This window comes from Pithys albifrons, chromosome 9 (assembly GCF_047495875.1).
Source record: "Pithys albifrons albifrons isolate INPA30051 chromosome 9, PitAlb_v1, whole genome shotgun sequence".
NCBI classification, from domain to species: domain Eukaryota; kingdom Metazoa; phylum Chordata; class Aves; order Passeriformes; family Thamnophilidae; genus Pithys; species Pithys albifrons.
The window spans coordinates 17,242,352-17,265,070 of NC_092466.1; the positions used below are offsets into that span (position 1 = coordinate 17,242,352).

Sequence of the window (22,719 nt, forward strand, 5' to 3'; positions counted from 1 at the left end):
AATTCAGAGCTAAGGCTGGTTTTCCTTCCCATTGTGCCTGGCCAGTGGTCTGTGGTGGGCTCCAAGTCTGTCAGTTGGTTGTCTTGGGCAAGGAAAACACCTTTGTGCCTTTAGAAAACTTGTATTCAAAGCATTAAAAAACACAACCCAACAACCAAACCTGAAGCCTTAATTACTTTTTGTCTCTATCAAGCGAATTTTCCCTTAAGGTTTTGAAGGAGACATGGACAACAACGTTATATGCTACATTTCAAGTGACAGAATTTACACTGTTGGGATCATAACCTTTGAAAATGGTACACTGCCTTTAAGAGTCAAAGGAAACTGTAAATGTAAAGTTTACAGGGGAGAAGGGTGGCAGGTAATGGCTAACATACAAGTTATGTATATATGAGCATATAAATATATTAAATCAATCTCAATTTCAGCTTGTCAATTTTAAAAATAAATAATAGGACCGTCTGACTGCAGGACTGTTTTTTAACTAGTAATAAAGTAAGAGAAGAGAAAATAAAAATATCCTTTAAGTTATCATTAGCAATTCTTCTGAGATAATTGTTTGCTTTTTAACATCTTTGGAAGCTTATGTGCAGTGCAAATCTGCATCCTTCAGTACAGTTTTTCATGGATTGTACCTTGCATGTGCCTTTGATTGGTTCGTCTTACAAATGTACCTCTCTGGGTAATGAACAGAGGAATTAATCCATTCCAACCTTTTCAGTGCATCCCTCTTGCTGCCCAATGTAAAGTCTGATGTGAAAAATGCTTTTGTTTTATTCTTAACATGACCCAGAAATCTTTACTGCCTTTCCTGCATGATGGGAGATAAGCTGTGTTAAGCCTCTATATTTGTTATTCATTAATTCCACCAAGTAGAGAATACTTCCTGAGATCTTTTTGATGCCTCTCAGTGTCTCAGGTAGATTGCTGAATACAAAGGGGGAAATATAATCTAAATGACAATTTGAACTTCAAATAATATATGTTTCAATCACCAAAATCTGCTTACATTGTTGAATACAATTTGGTGTTCTACAATTTCTAATTTTTTAATAGTAACCTTATTGTCTTGGTAAGTTATAGCGTGTGAATGGTTTAAAATATTTCATGTTACTAACAATGATTCTTAGGTCAGGAGTTTCTGAGGTTCCCACTATCTGTGTTTTTCCATGATTAATTATGTAAGCTTGTCTTTCCCGCAGTGCTTGATGAGCAGACTAGAGCTGGTTGTTGTTGAGTTGCCCCTCAGATGAGTTAGATTATCATGACAGCCTAAATCTTATAATGGATTGTTATTGAGAGATGTGATATCTCTGTTCTCAGGATGAGATCAACCCGCAGAGGTGAGAATGTGAGTATTTATTTGGTACCAGTGTCTGATATTTTGAAAATTTTTCTGAAGTCTGAATTTACATTAACTGTATACAAACTATCCTGATTTCAGCTCCAGTTATGCTAACTGATTTTGCTGACTGATCACAACATTCCAAGACATTCTAATTAAAAAAAAAAATCTCAAAATGCTTACCTTAGAATATTTTTTTCTATGTTTGACTTACAGGATTTTGATAATCAATACTTTCTTTGGTGGTCATTTGTGGTAAAATTAGTGGAATTTCATGAGAGTTGATTACACAGCACTTTTCATTTGCAATAGTTGCCTTTCCTTTCCATAGTTGCCTAATTAGCATTTCCTGAATCATAGAATAGCTACATGTTTTGTAATGAAAAAAAAGAAAAATTAAGAACCAAGGGTCTGCCCGATCTGTGCTGAATGAAAATTCCCAGCTGCTAATGTGTTTGGCTTTGTTTTGTTCCTTCTTTATTTCTTGAAAACCTTTGTTAGTCATTCTAATAGATTGCTGCCTAAATCTGCTCTGTTTACTACACATTTATGGACAAGTACTGTAGCAAATTTTATAATAGGAAAGTCTGTGTTGAAGAACTACACAACTTGTCATGAGTAACATCTAACCAGTATTCAGTTAGAGCAGAACCTACAACAAGTGTCTCTAAGTCACAGATTCTTTGGTATGTACTCTCTCTCCCATCCTCTTTCCTCTACCATGTGTTTCAAAAGGCATTGTGTTTGGGTAGTCCCACCACAGATCAAACTATAAGATAGTTACAGGCATTTGTAATTTTTTTCCCTATTTGTAACAGCGGTAGCCATGAAAGAGGATAAGAAAGCCGAATGATGCCTGCTGGCATTGTGGGCAAAGCATCCTTGGCATGGGCCAGATGGCACAGGACTCATAGACTCACCATGTTCCCCCTCTGTGGACTAGTTACAATGCAATAGGTATAACTCAGGCTCACCAATCTGTCCTTGCCCCGGTGGAGCAGCAGGAGCCTCTGGCTGAGCTGCTCTTGCACCCGACTTGCTGGTAGGACCACGGTGCCTTGGAAGCATGTCCTGGGGCTGGCTTGGTAACACCATTGTCCTCGGTGTGAGTTTGTGCTGCTGTGTTGAGTCTGCCTGATGTGATTTGGTTTCAATTTTTAAAGCCTTGAGCTCTCCTGTCACTCGTAACAGCTTCCCAGTATGGTGTTAGCCCCAGTGTGGCTCAGTATTGGTGGCTCGGAAGGTCTTGGTCTCCTGAATGGAAACCAAGGACTGCTTTGTGGAGGACATCCCAGCTCTGCCATGGCCAGTGAGCTTCCCACCAAGAAGGCAGATAAAGGCACAACTTTTTTTTCTTCCAAAAAGAATAGCATTTACTGTATATTTAATTCCCAACTGTGCAGCAATTTCACAAGTACTGGCTATCCAATTTTTTAATTGATCAGATCTTTCCCTTACTTTGCTAGACTGTGTATGTATTTATAGTAGTGTAACACTAAACCAGATCTGGCTTTGTTTTTGTGATTTATGCTTTTTTTTTCTTGAACAGGAAAACATTCATTATCAAATGTTGTGAGAACAATACAGTAGCTGGAGTTATTTTATATGAAAATATTGTTGATTGTTCCTCCCCTAGAAATCTCTCCTGGCAGCTCACTTCCTGCCAAATGAATCAGCAAAAGCTGCTCATGAAGTTGTTAATATATAATATAATAACCCAGCACTGCACTTGCTCCTTATCTATGAAGTCCTTTTGTGATCAATGATTCACATCACCTTTTGATTATAGTCTCTGAGCACAAACACTTTCTCAATATAAATTAATGGCCTTGGAATTTCTAAATAAACATTCCCTTTTGTTTAGCCATAATTTCCTATTTTCTTACCAAAACAGTCTTTTTGTAATTGTTCAGTTTTCACTGGAAAAAGTGTTTGTGGACTGGAATGTTCTCAAAAAACAAGCAGTTCCTTTCAAAGCTATTAGTGTTGATTTACAAGGTCTAACGTGCAATGTTAATTGAATATAAGTAGGAAATACTACAAAAAAGCTGCTAGTGTGGCGTGATCTTGTAAATAATGATTATCACACTCATTTACTGGAAAAGAAGTATAGTACTATTTGGCAATGTTGGTTTTTTTTTTTTGTTTTGGTTTGTTGTTTTTTTCTTTCACAGTAATAAAACCCAGTTTATCTAAGGAGGAGGTAGTCAAGGTACTTCCTCTAAATTTTCTTATTATTGTTAACACTACTAAATAGTTAGGCATGGGCTCTTCGGCAAAATTAATTCTGAAGATTTCCTTTGTCCAGGTCTGACCAGAAGGCAGTTAAAATACCAACTGTCACACAGTGATAAGCTGATGTTAACTGTCCTCTCTTGCAAATGTCAGTGAAGCCTGAGTGGAGAATGTAGCAGAAGCATAAGCCTGACCTTCACAGAAATGGTCCAAAAAGCTATCTGATAGTATTCACTTTTTAAAGCAGAGTTATTTCACTTAAGTCAATTAGGTGGAGTTCTAACTAAACTGAAATAAGAGCCTGAGAGACTAAAAATGCCTATGGAGATACTTAGTTTAATTAATTGTTCAGCTAGAGTGATTCAAGCTTATATTCAGTCAAGGGATTTTTTTTCCCTAAAGCATTTAAAGAATATAGGCCATGATAAAAATGGTCAAACTTCTGAGTGGGTTGTTTGTGGTGGTTTCAATTAAAGCATTTTGTTTTGCAGTGAGGACAGAGTGACTGGGCACAGTATCTGTCACTCACTGTGGCTCTGCCAACAGAGCAACTCATCATGGTGGGATCACTTGGGACCAGTCAGAAGTCCATCATACACTTGTTCTAACCTCAAAAGTAATTTTGATTTCTGACTTAATTATACCCAAAAATAGGACAGGGACTGTTTTTCTCAGGAAAGTTCTCCTGGGTTACAAATGAATTTAAATGCTGTGGCTTTCTAAGAGTGGAAGCTCTTGAAGTGGAGAGAAGAAAAAGCCCTTGTGTTCCCGAAAAGCAATGTCTTACAGGACAGCATCTGTAATAGAGCCCCTCACTGCCTACAAGGAAGAAAAGGCCTCAGACTCCTAAGGCACATCTTTGACTCAGGGTTTTAATCAATGCCTGTTCCTTAAAAGCACTAGTAAGAATAGAGAAAATTTTTTATGCATCACTGTTTTGTTCTGTAGAATGATAAAGAGGCTACTTTGTATGCTGTTATTCAGTGTTATTAAACAATGTCTCCTTCAAGTAGGAAATTCAAATGCTGTGTTAAAAATTACTAGATATGTTTATTTAGTCTGATCTATTAATTACTTTTTGCATGTGCCCAGAAGTGAGGTTGAGCATTATTTCATGGCTTATATGTTACAATGGAAACAAAATGGTACTTTTTCCTCAATGGCACCAAGCATTATATAAACATGTATGATGAGAGTGACTCTCCTCTTGTTCCCACTGCTGTCAGACAGAAGTGCTGCTGTTCAGCCAGTAGTCTTGATTCCTTTATTGGCTTTTACAAGGATAACATCAGCACCAGCCGAGGATCCATCAAGATATTTCACTGAAATTTCAGAAGTAGTTAGTGATGCACTGCCCTCCTAATGGGAGATATGTGTCTTGTTTTGAGCAATTTACTGTAGAAAAAACAGGTGTAAATATGCAATAGAATGTTGTTTCCTCAATGTTTTGGTTAAGACTGTTATATACATTGTCTAGTTCTTAAATCCAATATAATTAAACCAAAACCCAATGTATTTATGGATTTTGATCACAATTCAGGAAGCATATCTAATATGCTCCCATTATGGAGTGATCAGGAAATTCAGCAAACTTAAAAGAATACATTTAATCAGATGCTTATTAAGGAGATGTCTTAGCTTTTGGAGAGACAGGTGCAATCTGGTTCAAGGAAACCTATGTTTTTAGTCATGGTAGTGCTTTGAGCACTAAAACAATTCCTAACATCTTTTCCTTGGCTTATGGCATCTACATAATACATAACAATAAATGCTATTTTTAAAGTAAAAATTACAATATTATATGCAACATATTTGCAATAACTTAAAGCACAGTTTCTCCTGTAAACCCTTGCCATAATGAAGTGCATTTGGGACAAGTAAAAACATATTAATTTGCAGCAAATGGCTGTGAATCATACACAGAGGCCTTCTACCTAATCTGGTAGGGGTTTCTGTTTTCTTACAGTTTATAAAGGTTAATATCAAATTTTTTTACTGTGTCCATGATGCATTTATTCTGAAAAAGCAGTATATTACAAAGATCAAAGCATAAGAAGTAGGTAACAAGTATACCTTTTAATAAAATTATTTTTACACTCCTATTTCATACACAATTGCATGGTTTTATCTCAAAAAAAAAAGAGAAAAATTCTGTGAATAACTTTTTGTGTGTATATAATGAATGAAGGTGCCTAGCAAGGTACTAGAAGTCCCTTTTTTACAAAGAAAAGATTGTTGTCTCCAATACGCTTCTGCCAGCTGAGGCTGGTGCTGCCTGAGTGCTCCATTCATCCCAGCCTATGTTTTACACGTTATTACTGCATACTTTACACTGAATTATCTGTTCCCACAAGCTACTCTTGTTGTATTTGCTTGGGAAAGATGCCTAATTCCTGATAGCACAGCCTTGAGCTATATAGGCCTAAGTTTCCCACTGCATACTTTCATATTTGAGAAAATAGTTTTGTCCTGATCAATGGGCTGTGCTGAGCCAGATGCAGCTCTACTGTTGATGGTGTGGTACAGGGAGGTGCGTGTTGTTGATTATTTGGGGGGTAAGCAGGTAGAGAAATGAATGAAAAACAAGTTAGAGCTCCCTTTCTCCTCCTGATGGCAGTATTCATCAAGAAGCTCAGGTAGCTATTCAGGTTACAGATTAAATAAAATTTCTTAAAGCATATCTGCACCAAGGGAAAAAAGGCAGTGATAATTCCATCCTCTGCTTATCTGCCTGTTTTCCCCAGGAACCACCTGACAGGGTTGTTGCCACCATGGTTCATCTGAGAGGCAGGCAGAAATGGGTCTGGCCATCAGAAAAACAGGCACAAGGGGAACGGGAACAGCCAGTGCAGTTTCTAAGGGGAACAAGCCAGTTTTCAAGGGTCCAGTGTGGGGATGAGCCCAGGAAAGGAGGCAGTAACAGAGCAGGAGATGCCAGAGAAATTACTAATGCCATTGTTGTTCTTGTGGAGGGATGTAAAGAGGAGATATCTGGGCAATGACCAATGAAGTAATTTGTTATGGATGGCATTGCATGAGAAAATTATCTGTAGTAATTCCATTTGAGGGTGGACATTTTTCCCTTCCCTCATTTCCATGAATCATTCAAAATGGATTCCAATCCAACTGGGAAAGAAAATTAAACAAACTTGATGCTGCTAATCTTGCATTGGCAATTTTAAAAAAAGTAATCTACACAGGAATTGCATACCCAGTAGGGACTCTACAGTACAGCACATGCTACACTTTTTGTAACGGTCATGTGGGTAAAATATGTTTTTGAAAGCGTTAACATGGGCAGGCAAGGTTTAAACCAGCAGTTCTTGGCCCTCTTGCATCCCATTAGGCTTGGGGAAGAGTAAGTATTATGGAAGGAAAGGGAGAAAGGACGTGGTGAAAGTGGTTTTGCTCTAGATAAGCCTCTGCTTCCTGCTTCACAATCTTGTTCCTTGCCTCAATTTCCCCTGTTATTCTGCACAGAGCTTTAAACCATTTTTACACCTTCAGCAAGAGATATGTGCTTTGGCTTATTTTTCCAAAGGAAAATCTCAGGATGGTTGGAAAGATGACAGCAGCTCACAGGGCCTGAAGTTTCTGCCTGTCCAGACAATTAAACACTTCCTTCACAGAAATAGCAGGAATTTAACCAGTACAGAAAATACCCTCCCTTTTTCTACCAGGAACTTCAAGCAGATTTTACTTTCTCAGACTTCCTGATGTGGCTAAATCTCAACTAGTACAAGTATGATACCTCAGAAATTACAACTATCTGCATAGTGAGTACGATAAATTTTAAAAATATATAATTAAATACTTAGCATTGCTTTTGCTGACAATCTATTTACTTGCAGCCTCTGAGCATGTTACATACAGTCGTGACGTAAAGATAAACTGTTCTGCCAGAAGCTGATGTCATATGACTGTACTGAAATTGTCCCTTTGTCTTTTTTCAAAAAAACTTTATTTCCTTAGACAAGGCAGTCCCCTAAAGCTACTCTCAGGTGGCCCTGAACCCAGGTGGAAAAAGGAAAAGCTCACATATGGCTGAAAGATGTAGACTTTGGGCATGTCTAATCAGCAGCAGGATTAGGGAAGGAGCAGAAGACAGAAGTGGAGAAGGGGAGCACAGGTTGGACAGACAACACGGGGAGGAAACAGGGTCATCTGCAGCCGAAAGGGCTTTTGGCAGCTGTTAATGAACTGTCCACAGATCTGAGGTCAGATAGGATGGTGCTAAATCCTTCCCTAAGTGTCATGGTCTTAGACAGATTCAGTGTGGCTGTAAACCACTCTGGAGAGCCAAGCAGGCAGTCCTGGTGCTGTTTGTTCTAATCCTGTGCAGGGAACCAAGGTCCTTGGACACCCACTGCCACAAATGAAGAGCCTGTAACACCTGCCTATGTCTTGATCATTCACCTTTGTATTTGTTTGCTTCTTTTTACATTGTTTTGCTTTGTTATTAAACATACTTATTTCCTGACAGCTGTGATACCAACAAGAACATTTGCACAAGGTATTCAGAATCCTGTTTATTTTGGTTGGTTGATTTCCTAAAGCAAGCTTCTATTTAAATTTTTGGGAAAGAATGAAGAAGAAATGGTACCCAAAGCCTCTGTAAGTACTGAACTCATTTAAAATCACACATAAGTATTCATAAAAGCACTCTGTATAAATTGCCATTGGATTTTTATTGCAAGCCACGGTGTGTGTTGGCTGGGTGTGTGCTGGCTGGGTGTAGATGTCTGAGGCCTCTCTGCTTTACCTGGCCTGCCTGTGCTCTGCCACAGTGGCAGCGGATGTGCTTTCTTCTACCACATGAATAAGCTTAAGCTGACTGTAATACCTTACTCTCACAGTGTCACCTCGTAATTGTTAAATTAATACCAAATCTCGTGACTGTTATGATTAGAATGAGTTGTTACAATATCCTTTCATCTGCATTTGTGTGACATCCAGTGGCTGGATGGGTCAATCACAGGTTCACATTTCTTGCGAAAAATGTAAAAATGACTCACAACTCTGGCTAGAACAGGACAGCAGGAAATGTATTGGATATTAATGCTAAAAGAGCAATTGCTTAATTTTGGTTTAAAAATAAACAGGCAATTAAAACACCTTGTTCAAGGGGACACACTGGAGATTTGTATGCAGCCTTAACTCGTTACAGCCTTCAGAGTTCTTTCCCAGTGCTACTGACATGAACTCATCTCCTCTGTGTTCCCACTGGGCACAGGGAAGAGAATAAACAATATATCACCCTGGTCAGAAATGAGTAATCTGTTTTCCTGCATTTTACTGCACCATGGCCAGGACTCTTGTCAATTTTGTCAGGAGCAGTCCTGAAATAGGAACCAAATTTTTATTGAAACACTTGAAATATTTAAAATAGCCAAATATATTAAGTTTGATTATCCAAATAGTATTGAATTTGGCTTCTAAAAAGTTTTTTAAATTGAAGGATCTAGAACTCCAGTCTCATGTTTGAAAAATAACTGCCTGAAATTGAAGTCATACATGGCAGTTGAGTAAAGTATTTTCACTGCCATCTTCATAATGACAATGACTTGGCAGCACTGCTCTCAACTTTTGCTTATCTGTTTTTTCCATGCAGGTAATAGCAACAGCTTTTTTACTGCACACTCAAAAACCCCACATTTATCACAGAGCATTTTTTGTAATTTTTTTTATTATAAGTAGCATTTACTAATGCTGAAAAGGAAAAAGATGAAAACATAAAATTTTCTCTGCTTTTCTAATTGTCTCTACAAGGTCCATAAACCTGTTTCATAAATCAAGATAATTCCTTGTGCATAAGGCTTTTATACAAGCAAAAGTACAATATTTTCAAAAAAATATTTTTAATCTCATAAAAGCTAGAAGGAAATTAAGCATTGATGGCTAGTGTCTGAAACCACTTTAAAATTATGTTTTTGGAGTGACTAAATTTCAGCCTTAATATTTATTAATTATGAGCTACGTCAAAGATGTAAAAATATTATTTTGGCAGAAAATTTCCTGTTTAGATAAATAAATTGGACACACAATAAAGACCATGCAAGGCCTGGGTACTGCATACGAGGCAAATGTTAGCAGCAGACAGGAAAACAGCAGCTGTGCACCATTCTTGGACACAAAGTCCTCAGGAGTCACGAGGTTAGCGCAGGATCTGTTTTTTCATGCCTGGTTTTGCTGACTAGAGAGTCACTTAGTCAAGTATAATAATCAGAATAAAAGTCCTCTCCTAAAGTTAGACTAGTTTCATGCTAATCTATGGCAAAGAAAAGCAAGTCAAATCTGTCAGAATTTTATCCAGAAGAAAACAAAGATCAGATATATGAAAATGCCCTTGCTGAGATCCAGTCCTTTGAGCTGCCTCTTGGAACCACACTAAGGTATGCTTCTTTTTGATAATATTACACTCTTCATGAGGGGTATGTTCCATTCTGTAGCTGTTCCTCCAGTCAGCCCAATAGATTAGAAACTTTGTTTTCCTGACCCTGAAGCCTACAGGAAAGTTGAGTTTAATTTCAATGTGACTGGCCCTAAATCAGAAAATACTAACCAAGGTCAGCTGCTCAGCTCTTTTCACCAGGACAAAGGGATCTGTTACTTATAGCTGGCTGCAGAGTCACTGTGCAGAAAGAAATTACTCTTAAAAATGAAAACAAGGAGAAATTTTCTCTTTTGTGTAGCAGTGTTTTTAATTTGATGTTAATATCCACATTTTAAAATAATTAATTGCTTCTTATTCTTACATTTTTAAGAAATTCAATGTTTTTTAATCCCTAGACACAACTAGTTAAGGTTTTACCACTGATATTCCTAAATATCTGAAGATTATGTGGTTGGTTTTTTTTCATTTGCAGCTTATGGAAACTGTTTAATGGTAAAAGTGCAACTGAAAAAATTTCCTCTGCATAGATGCCCTAAAAAAGGAATACATAAACCATTATGTTATATGTCTAAGTATATTGTCAGTATCTATAGAAGAGTTTTAAAAATAGCCTGCCTGGCACTGTAGGTGTCACGTTGCAGTAACTATCAGGCTAAAAAAAGAAAACTTCATTTACCCTGAAAAATGTGTCCATTTATTACTTCAGTACTTTGGTGATGGGAAAAAAGGAACGTGGGAAGACTGAGACTGCATTTGAGTGATTTCTTGAAGGAAATTCTACTGCAGAGGTAGCTTGTAGGGTTTTTCCTATTTTCTTTTTTGCATCAGTTGATTTAGTAGATGCCATCAATTCATCTCAATCAACACTGAATATGATACAGTCACAAGCACAGGCACGATGTGCAGTCTTGGTGCCATTTATTAACTGATGTGCAGGTGTAGTTGCACCAGGGCAGGAGACATGAGGAATTTTGACTACAGTAACTGGCAGGGTGCCAAATGCTATTGTAGACCTTGATGCATTCATAGTCGTGAATTCCTGTTAGTTCCTCACTGGAACTACACATCACCCTCAAGTTTTACCCATCAGGCCTATTTTTTTGCATGGGCTTCCCACTTGTGTGCAGATAACTTTGCCCAGAAAGCAGGTGTATCCTGTCTCCTGAGCATGCAAAACCAAGGACTAGTTCATCTTTGGCCACGGACCACAAAGTGTATAATTTAAATAGAAAATAGGCCATTCCTCCTTCATTGAAAAGCGAAGCTTTGCTGTTCAAAGCACTAGAAACAATATGTCAATTTCTAGTGAAACACAACAAGCCAATGCGAGAAAAGGTGCACGTTGTTTGTTTTGTTCTGTTCTATTTTTATCTTGACCCCCAAATTCTGTCACCTAAAGAATGGAAGGAATCGAGTCGGGGACATAAACTGAGTGCAGAATCCTCGCAGGGCCTCCCTGGGGACATGGGCACCGCGTGTGAGCGAGCGGGCAAACCAACCAAACCAAACCGATAGCACTAACATTAAAACAAGATCGCACCATGAAACAAAACAGAACTAGCACAGAGGAAAGGGCCAGGTGTGACCCTGTAAGCCTTCAGGGCGTCTCTGCAGTGGGGCCCATCCCGGCAGGGAAAGGGCCGGTTTTGGGTGTCCCTCGTCTGTCCCAGGGCGCTGAGCGGGCCGGGCTGGCGCCGAGCAGGAGCATCTGCCGCGCTCTCTGCCGGACCCAGCGCTCGGAGCTGCCCAAGGCACGGAGGGGCTTTGCCGGGCTCACAGGGCCACCCGGCGCAGCTCTTCCCCTCACCGGGGCCGCGGGGAGCTAGGGCCAACCGGGCGGGGCGCCGCCTGCGCCGCCCCGGTCCCCGCGCACCCTCCCGCGGCCCCCTCCAGGGCCCTCCCCGGTCCCCGCACAGCCTCCCGCAGCCTCGCCGCCCCCGCCCGTGCCCTCGCCGGTCCCCGCACAGCCTCCCGCAGCCTCGCCGCCCCCGCCCGTGCTCTCGCCGGTCCCCGCACAGCCTTCCGCAGCCTCACCGCCCCCGCCCGGTCCCTCCCCGGTCCCCGCACACCCTGCCGCTGCCGCACCGCCCCCGCCCGGGCCCTCCCCGGCCCCTCCCGCCGCGCCGGGGCCCTCCCATCCAAGATGGCGGAGAGTCTGCCCGAGCATGATCGGATCCTGCAGGAGATCGAGAGCACCGACACGGCCTGCGTGGGACCTACCCTGAGGTGCGGGGCAGGGGGGCAGCGGCACCGCCGTGGCCGGGCGAAGCTCCCCCGCCCTCCCCGCTCGGCGGCCCGGGGAGCCGCGGCCTGGCTCGGCCGCGCTCCGTGACAGCTGCTCCCCGGGGACGGCGCGGGGCCGCCCGCAGCGCCGGGCGCGGAGGGGACGCGCAGCCCCCAGTCCGCTCCGCTCCACGGGCCCCCCCCCCCCGCCGCCCCAGCCGCGGGCCCTGCGGGGCAAAGGGAAGGGAAGGGCCGGCGCGGCGCGGGCAGGGCGCGGGGCTGTCACTCAGCCGGGCGCTGGCAGGGAAGGGGCCCCGGGCTGACCCATCCCGGGCACTGCGTGCGGCGGGGCCGGAGCGCGGCTCGGCGCGGGGCGCCGGCGCTGGGCCGGCCGGGCCTGGGCGGGCTCGGGGTGCTCAGTGTCACCTAGGGCCGGCCCTCGCCGCCCCGCCTTGGGCACAGGGCATCTCCCTGCAGGGTGCTGGTACCCCGGTTCGGTGCTGGGAACGGGACCGAAACCGTATCGTGGGTGGGTGTTGCAGTGCTCCTCTATGCAGCCTTTCGTGTTGAGGTCTGAAACATCCTGCCCTGGCTTGCTTAGTCTGGGAGATGTGATGGTGTTTAGACTATTTCCGATATGCCGTGCCTTCAACGGTTTGCTTTTTTTCTGCTCCCTCCGATTCTGCATGCTGCCAAATGGCATAGCCTGCATGTTGAAGAAAAGGTTTTGCATAACCTTTCCTGTTAGGAGAAGAACGTGAGAGAGAGACGGGGAGAGAAGGGCAGGGAGTGAATTGGGTAATGGAGGAGGCGCAGTGGGAAAGGGGATCTCCCTTCTGGAGCCGTGTTTATGACTCCCTGATTAGAGATGCCTGAAAGAATTGAAAAGGCACGGATGCCAGCCAGGTGAGGGCGAGAGAGCTGAGAGCCTGAACGTTGTCTCTCTGAGGACACAGAGAGCCTGTGTGCAGAGACCTGGAGAAGGCAGTCCGTGTGACAGCATCCTGCAGAGCGGTGAGCGTGGTGCTGCTGGCTTTGCCTGGAGCAGGAATGGTGCCTGCTGGAAAAGGGTGAACGCAGGGTACACGGATGAGGAACCCAGTGATGAGAACTGATGGAAAAGAAATTTATGTTGCATGCAAAATGTGTCATTTTGCACTTCACAGTGAAGGATTTTGAGGTTGGCTGCATGTGTCTCCAGTGGGTCCTCCAGAGCTGTGTGGAAGGTGGCAGGCTGGGCATTTGTGCGAGGCTGGCGCCAGTCAGTCCTCCAAGAGCACAGATGAGGAGTGTGGCAGGGTGGTCCAGACATCACACAGGAGCAGCTTGTCGGGTCAGTCCTGTCTTGGAGGTCAGCTTGGAGCAGACTGCCCTCTGATCTCTCCTCGTGTTCCTTAAATACAGCCAGTCTTGGGAGTACAATGTAGAGATGCTGTAGTTGAGCATCCCAAGGAGCTTCACTTTTGAGAATCTGAGAGCTCAGGCTGAGAGAAAGTAGCTGAGATGCTTTCAGACTTGAGTTGTCCCTGAAGGTGGTTTAGCCATGTTTCAGTTTAACATGCCCAGGAAGGTCAAAGCTGATGTCTGCAAAAAACACACTGAAACAAAAAACCTAGCAAGAAAATATTAAATATAATTATGGGTTTGCTACCATCTCCAGTATAGAACTTATATCAGAGTAAGAACATACAGAGAATCAGACTACACAGTAGAAGAATGCATGTGTGGGAACCACAGGTGTGGATGGGGAAGGAACCATATGAATCTCCTATCCACATTTAGTTTTTAAAATGTGCTGAAGTTTTTATGAATACAAACATTTAATCTCTCAATTTCTTTACATGTTCCTATCCTTTCTTCTTATTCATGTCTCATCTACCTTGTCTCACTGACTTTCTGGTAGGGAACTTTTGCATTGCTGACTTTAAGGATTTTTAGGAAAAAAGTGCGTGTTGGTCTGATTTAACCGCTAATGTTCAATTACAAATAAAAAAAAAATGAGGCTAAAGAATGGTTACGGCTGGCTGAGTGTTGTGAAAGAAGTCCAGGCAACATCACAGTAACGTACTGCTACTTCAGAAGAACAGCAGTGTTTAAAATCAAAACTGTACCTATTTGTTCAGCTATGTCTGTTACAATTTGTGAACTGCTATGTGAAACTGAAAAGTCTAAAATCCCACATCTAATTTCAAGATCTGTTTCAGTGAACAGAAGTGTGAATGTAAAATGGTGCATTGTTTTCTGCATGAAATCTACGTTTTACTTGCTAAACAATATAAATTAAAGAAACGAATTGAGTAATTCTACTCAGTTGCGTAAGGCTACAATATAAAGTGATCCATTGATTTTCAGTCACAGAAGCCATTGAAGCCAGTTGTCTCATGTAATGACTGAAACTACATTCATTTCATTATGTGAAATGGAATGTTTCAGTAATCTGTGGTCTGTAATGCTGGGAGAACATTTATAGCATTGTCACATGAAATAAAGTACCAACAGACCTGCTTCAATAGCAGAACAAAAGAAAGGGCTCAAGGTGAGCAGTTTGGATAAGAAGCATGAGGTAATAGGGATATGCAGGATCTCACTAACCCTTAATTGTTCATATCAAGATCTTAATGTCTTCCTAGTACATCCGTGCTTCAGAAAGGAAATGCAATATTTTTTGTGGACTGTTCATAGATTTCATGGAAACACATTTCTGCTCTTGTTTGTCTTCAGGCTTTTGTGTGCTAGTTTGGCATAGCTGCCCCTGCCAGGGTGTTGTTTCCTACCCTACTACAGGAACAGCAGCACTTGTTCTCGTGATATAAAAAATAACAGCAGTTATTGATATATAGTGAGTTTGTGTATAATTTACAGGTAATAAACAACATACAGACTGCAGGTGATTTCCTAGTGTTGAGATCTGCCCAGACAGAGGAATATGAAATGCATGTCCTTTATAGGAGGAATCAAGGGACAGCTAATACAATTGGGATTATTTACTATTTAGGAGAGTAAGTTAGATCCTAAAGGTTGCTCTGTATCTCAAGAAATATGAAATGGAAGAGATTGCATTTGATTACATTAATTTTCTTTTTAGATTTTAACTTTAGAATTTATTGATTTAAAATTGCTGGTATTTTACTTATATCTCTAAATTCAGTATCACATGCTGAATCCTTAGAAATGAGACTTAACTGTATAGCATGCCTTTCATTAAATAGGCATTAACTAGGCAGACTGCATATAGCAAGCCAGGATTAATTCTTTTCATCAGAAACTTTTATCAACATCTTTTTAGCTTCAGTGACTAACAAAATGAGATTAATGACAACACCTGTTAAAGGCTCATCACTCTCACCTTTTTATATAACATGTTAATATCTTATAATTCACATCACATACATACTTTTGGGCTTTGCAATCCCAGGGAGAATTATCAGCACATTTCTAGGCTTCATAAAAGAAATGGGAAAAGACAAAAAGAAAGAAAGGCAATTCCCACATTCTCTCTTTCTCTCTCTTTCAAAAAAATGTTAATAACAAAAAACTTTCAGGCCCTCACTGAACTCCATATAAATACATATTAACAGAATTTCAAGAGTCAGTTTTTAAGATTGTCCTCACACTGCTTAAATAGTCAGTTGAACATGCTGGGGTAGCTAATACAAGATCAGTTCTGTTCAGAAGAAAATAGTTGACCTTATCTGATGGTAGTTTTCAGTTGGTTGAAATAGGTCAAAGTGTAGCTCAACAGAATAGAAGTTGTTCTGCCAGTGTCCTGATATGCTCTAGTTGCAAGTCTCTTTGAATTTGTGGTTATGTGTGATATTTCAAAGCCCTTCTTAAAAATAAATGAATTAACTCTTGAATGCTGTCTTGGCAATGTATTGTGTAAGCATATGGTAGACTTTCTCTGAACACTTCATCTCATGATACTGCATCGCTGAGTCTGCAGTGTTCTGAGGTCCTCCTGTCGGAGCAGTACCTCCCTGCCCACAGTCCAGTGACTGAACAACAATACAAAATTAAATATAAAACTATGTGGACTCGATGATGGCAATTTTGTAGCTAAGGTGAAGATAAGGAATTGCTGTGTCTGTTGATGTATCTTTAAGTGGGATGTGCTCTCTGGCTTTAACCCACAAGTGCAGCTCAGAAAGTACTCCTCAAAAGTCAGTGAAAAAATGTGTGTGAGCAGCTTCTCTGTTCCTGAAATCTTTCACCACCAAGCTGTCGCCTGGTAGATGTTAGAGCATCTTCTGGGTTGCTCTAAGCTGTGCTGGCTGTGAAACTTCTTTGTAGAGTTACTAGAGAGCCTCTTCTGCAGACATCTCCCTGGTCCATTGTCCCTGGCTGTGGCAATAACACCCTCAAGAGCTGTTTGGTTGCTGCATTTCTGTCTGATGCTGCAGTTTGCTGCAGTGACCTTCCACTGTTCAGGGCTGCATTGCACTGGGAAAATCAGCACTGAGCTGGCCGGCTGCAAAGCATAATCCCTTCTGCATAGTGCTGCTTTTTTCTCATTTAGGTTAAACAGAGTTTGGAGGTTGGATGTGTATGTTATGAGACTCACAAATGAGCGTGGGTGAAGAGTTACAGCCGATAGCTGTTCATTCTGAACTTCTGTCCTTATGTTGCAGGAAAGCTGAAGGTGAAAGGCACACTTCAGTAAGGCAGCATTGGAAGAATAAGCAAGACTATTTTTTCCTTTCCTGATCAAGGTCTCGAATGTAATTCAGAGGCAGAAATATGGACTGAGAGTCTAATTCTGCTACTTCCACTGTGCTGCAGTAAACTTTGCAGCTGCAGATGCCTCGTCCAGGCTGCGGTCCATAATTGGTATTTTGGAGATATTCTTGTATCCGTTGAAGGGGCCTGTTCAAAGCCAAGGGAGCAAAGCTCTTAAATGCTCTGAAACCTCAGTGTGACTTGTTTTGCTGAACGTGTTCATTGCCCTTACTGGCAGGCAAGCTTTAGCTATGGGATGCTGTGTCTTTAGCACAGCAGTTAGTAAGCAGCAACACAGGCAGTATGAATAACTTCTCAGAATGTGGGCAGGTAGTACAGCATTACCACAGTTGCAGACAGGGAAATACATTTTCTGAGTACTTGCCTGTGGGCTGTTGGGATCTGTGATGTGGGTATCCAATGACAAATTGTGGTTGCCCTCATTTTTGCCCTGTGGTCTTATTTGTCAGGTAGGATTTTCTAAAGGCATTTTTCTGTGTTTTCATTATTTTTGGTTTTGGAGTTATGAGCCAGCAATTCACATTTTTGTCTATAGCTTAGTTTTGTTTTAAATATAGAGCAAACATAAGAGGGCTCTGAGATCATCAGCCAGTGCTTTAAATCAGAATTTAAACGGTTTGATCACATATTTCCATTTCAAAGAGTATGATAATCTTTTACAGAATTGTAAGCTCTTGGTTTGAAAATGAGTAGTCTGTATCTTTATTAATGGTTTGTCTTCAAGACCTGCTCAGTGTTCAAGTTAATGTGTTTCATTTCTAGTTCCCTTTCAAACTGAAATTACCAAGTAGCCCAAAAGAACTGGAAATTCCTTGTGTGGTAGCTGTGGTCTTTTTTGCATCAGGTCCCAGAGTGTATTTTCATGTGTACTGTCATGGTTTAACCCCATCCAGCTGCCAAGCACCACACAGCCACTTGTTCACTCCCCCACCTGCAGGATGGGTGAGAGAATTGGAAGACTAAAAGCTGGGAAGCTTGTGGGTTGAGATGAAGACAGTTTAATAGGGAAAGCAAAAGCTGCACACACAAGGAAAACAAGGAATTAACGCACCAGTTCCCATGGGCAGGCGGGTGTTCAGCCATCTCCAGGAGAGCAGGGTCCATCACGTGTAGTGGTTTGCTCTGGAAAACAAACATCATCATTCCAAACATCCCCCTTTGCTGTGAAAAGTGTATCCTGAAAATCCAGAGGCTTGATTGTAGTGTCACTTGCAGATCTTATTACTTGGTGGAGGATTTGATGATATCCCAAGTGTTCAGGTTGAAAGGCAACAGTCAGATAAAGCAATTGCCTATGTGATGTCTATTGCTATGAAGGAGCAATATTTTTTTATGGCTAGTCCATTATATGGAGTCAAAAGGGCAGAAGAGAAGTGTGTGCTCTAGACTGATTAATCTGGCATTCAGAGCAGGACTGCAGTTCTGATTTTTCTGTAGACTAGCCTGATATTTCAGTGAGATTTGTCATTGACAAGCAAAAGTATTTTAGAAGGTGAGGATTCACTTGCATTGCTACAAGTTTCAACATGTTACTTCTCAACTCTTCATAAAGCCTGAAACTGTTTGAGGATAATCGTATCTGCCCTGCATTTTTCTGTTGTGAAAATCTTTGGGTTCAGTGCTGATTAAGTTCGTAATGAAATGTGTGTCTGCAAATCACCCATCTTGATCTTTTTAGTGTTCATGCATCAGCTTCTGACTCAGTTCTTGTTGTGATTTCCAAATGGGCAACTGCCAGGTGAAGTTTTAACCTAGCTAGTAACCTGTGTGAATGGTGCTGAAATAGCTGCCTCCAGTTTCACAAGCATTACCAAAGAGCTTGAAATTGTCCCAGTGTTTAGGAAACAAGTTTCAAAATACATGAAAGCTTCTCAAAAAGAGGTATCATCTGCTGAGAGATCCAGAATACTGTACTTAATAGGTGTTTCATCTAAATATATCCTTCTCATCATATGAACAGCTTATACTTGTGTCCTCTTACATCAGTTAAATTCAGGAAAGTCAGTTCTTACTCATGTAATCTCTTCATTTACTTCTTCCTCAAGCTGATTTTATTTAGTGTCTGGTGACCCAGATTTTGGACCTGCCATGTGCAGGAAGTGCATAATTTTACAGCATTCACAATTGCTGGTCATATAGATATTTACTTTCTTGCAGATTTTTTTGGAAAGCCAACACACAGCAGAGCCTGTACTGCAGCTTTCTTTATGTATTGCTGACCCATTGCTTCGAAACTGCAGTTTCCTCAATACAGATGTCTACCTGAGAAGCCTTAGCATAATTCAATTAAATATGTCTGATTTTGACCTTTAAGTGTTATTAGAGTGTTTGAACATACAGGGCTCAAATGACAGTGACTCAGTTAAGCAAGTTTTGTCATGTTACATTTTATATATTATACTACTAAAATGAGTTCATACAAATCTATGAGGATTAATATTTCTTGAATAATGCTTTGAAAATAATGCCAGGAATGGATTTGCAAGTGGGAAACTATTTCTATGGATTGTAGTAAATTATTTAGTAATAACTTGTTCAAAACACCAACCTAGCTCTGCATCAGCATCAAGTAATTGCATGAGATTGTATCTTAATGAAGGACTTGCCATGGCTAGTTATACAATCCTGCTGTTGCCAGTCATGCTGGCATTACCTGGTGATGGCTGAAATGCCCAAATCTAATCCCTGTCACCGCAGACCTTGGTATAACAATGACAGAATGTCCAATTTGATGTTCTACTCAAAGTATGTTCAACAATGCATCTCTTCCTCATCTTGTACGTCTGCTGTGGAATTGTTTGTACCCTTGACAAAGGGTCTCCTGTGCAGGAAGGAGTTAATGATCTCTGCTGGAGCCTGGCCAAAGCCCTTCCCGTACCTCAACCTTTGCCAGCAATACCAAACTAGTACAGAACTTAATCACTGACAGAGGTATTAAGAAGGAAGGAAGCAGATTTTAGAGCACATCAACCTTGATGGAAAGACATAGGATTTGACAGAGAAGACCTCAAAGATGCTGGAGATTTTTTTTCCTGATCTAGTGTGAGAAAAGGTTCAATTCTAATACCATGAGTGGGATTTTCACTGTGTCTTAGGGAAAGTAACGTGCTTGCAAAATTGCAGTGAGTGTGGCTTGCAATCCTCCTGTGAATCAGAGTAACAGAAAATTAATAATGCATATACTTCGTATGTGTACCTAGGGGATACTTTTGAGACATTTCAACTTCAAAGAGAAGTGTTTCAACTCTCAAATATCACATACCTCAATTTTAGTGTGCTCTCCTTTCTACTACAGGTATTTGGATGTTTCTGTTGGTAGCAGCTCTCACTGGGGCTTTCACAGTGTGCACACTTCCTTATGCACAAAGTGACTTTGAGGGCTCTTTGCCCCTTTTTAGTCATCGAGGCAACAGTTTCTTCTGAGTTTTGGTTTGAGTTCATTTCATCATAAAACATTATCTATTATGTCACTTTTATCCTGTATATTTGTTCTGTTTTGTTTCACAAACTTAGGAAGCTGTAAGCAATTATTCAGTGTGTGCTACCTCCTTTTGGAATACGGAGTTTCTGTGTTGTGCTGAAGTGTCACCTTTCCCTAAGAAATGAACAGATTTTCTTAGTCTGTTTATTGAGCAGGTAAAGGACTGGAGAAAGTCAGTTGCTTCAACACTGTTAAATGCTTCCTAACAGAGAGGAACTCTGTGAGTTTCAGTTCAGCTTCTGATTTGAAAACAGTTTTTTTTACAAGTCATCTTTTATTTTCCAGTGATCCTGGTAGATGTGCAAAGCATGTATAGCACAGGCTGTTGCTTTGCATAAGTTAAATATTAAATATATGATGATATTCTATGTGTAAGCTATGTGAGGGTATAGAGTTAACAAAAATGAATAACATAAGATTATTGTAAAATATATGCTTTGTTTATATGTTTGCAGAGGAATGTGACACCTCAAAGAATTTTCTGGTTATCGGCATTGAAGAGAATACTTAATCCAATTGATCTTGAAACTTTCAAATTACTGGATAGTTTATTTAATCTAGAACTTCTTGAATTTCTGAAAAATAATATGCTTGCATCTGTAGTGTTGGTGTTCAAAGCTTGTTGGAATAGCACACACATTTCTGACATTAAATGTTCTGTTCTAATTCATATGCCCTGAAGAGGCATATGAAATTGTTGACATAAGAAATTTATTTTGTCTACCAGAACAATAGGTATGTATTTATGTTGAAGATTATGTCTCAAGTGCCCTAGATAAAGGTGACAGATTAGCAAGACATTGTAAGAGATGGCTAATAATCTCTGGGACATGTGTGGTAGGAATCTGATCAAATTTTTTAAAAGAACTATGGTTTACAGATGAACTATTGCTACTAAAATGCAGCAATTTATGTAACAAACAATCTGTGGAAATATTAAGGGAAGATAAGAATGTTGCTGTGTGGTCTTCAGTTTCTTATTTTCTTTTCTATGAAATAACAGATTCCAACTGCATCCACTCATATCCATTTAGGTCTATGAAACAGATGGCCAAACTTGGCATTTCATTACATGGCAATAGCCAGTACCAAAGTGAGTGAAGGGGCTGTTTCCTTTGCTGTCTTTTAGTCTACTGTTACAACACAAAATGAGAAAAAAATGTTAGTGCAGCACTTGTTTTTCCGTTTCTTGCTTCATACATCAGTAAGTCGCACAAAGGCTTAGCAGGAAGAGGCATCTCCTTGGTCAGCAGTGTAAAAACAGGAAGGAGGAAGTCTATTGCAAATCTGGGTGTGCTGATTATCAGTTCATGTTTGGCTGCAGAGGATGTGCATTAACAGCCATCAGCGTGAGCCATTGCTTATCCAGCACGGACAATGATGCTGTAGTGCTGCCACTACAGAACAAGGACCCTGCTTATAGGAAGTAATGTTAACTAACAAACTGTACTCAGCCCTTTCCTGCTCATAGAAACAGGATGCTATTAGTGAGAACAATTCACAGAAATTGCACATCCAGGAAAGCCAGGCAAGCAAACCATAACAGCTAACTAAGATTAATAAAATCTTTTCTCTGATTAGGCCATAGCTTGAGTTCTACATTGTTCTGGCATGTAAGAGGATCTTCTAAATAGAGAGGTAAGATGTAATTATGAGTAAGAATGGCAGAACTGGACCCTGGGTAGTACCTGGCATTGAAAGGCAGCTTAGCTTTTAAGAAATGTGCTTACTACCATAACTGCAGTTGAATTACAGGAAACACCTGGACATTATTTTATAAAGCTTTTTAGGGTGTATGCAGCAACCTATATGAAATAACTCCATGGAAAATCCCTACAAAGTTTGCAGTTTGTGTAAACAGAAAATATCTTTGTATATTGTAGGACAAAGGAAGTTTCTGCAGTGTTTCCTGTGAAATTGCAACTTAAGTGGAGTGTATGATAGAGTGTCATGTTAAGGAATGCCTTGGTTATAGTCATAGTGACAGGTCTGTTTTAAGGGCAGAGTCTTGATTTGCATTGTCAGTGTTTTGTGCTTGCACTGATCCCACTGGACTCATCATGCAAATTCAAATTGTAAATATTACTTTATTTTATAATGTTATTTAATATATCACTGTGTTGTTGTTGGTTTTGATTTTTTTTTAATGAAAGGAGAAATAGGGAGAGAGGACAAACATCTAATTGGCCACCTCTTGCAATGTGTGTATGGGAGCTGGTTGGGAGCATCTCTAGCATCAGGACAGACAAAAGTGGCATTGGTAGCATGGTAGAAAATCTAAAAGCATTATTTTCCATAAGCACA

General features: G+C 40.8%; 1 protein-coding gene across 8 annotated transcripts in view; it reads left to right on the forward strand.

Moving 5' to 3' along the window:
- The first annotated feature begins 9,812 nt into the window (after positions 1 to 9,812).
- EXOC6 (exocyst complex component 6) overlaps positions 9,813 to 22,719 on the forward strand; it is an 84,820-nt gene continuing 71,913 nt past the window's right edge. For 4 of the 8 annotated variants that reach the window (XM_071564268.1, XM_071564269.1, XM_071564271.1 and 1 more), the window contains exon 1: positions 9,813 to 9,972. In XM_071564268.1, coding sequence (XP_071420369.1) covers positions 9,851 to 9,972 — 122 coding nt within the window. In that variant the 5' untranslated portion in view covers positions 9,813 to 9,850. Of the gene's footprint in view, positions 9,973 to 12,078; positions 12,201 to 22,004; positions 22,054 to 22,719 lie in introns of those variants that run through there. The other 4 variants (XM_071564273.1, XM_071564275.1, XM_071564277.1 and 1 more) reach the window with 3 other exon arrangements.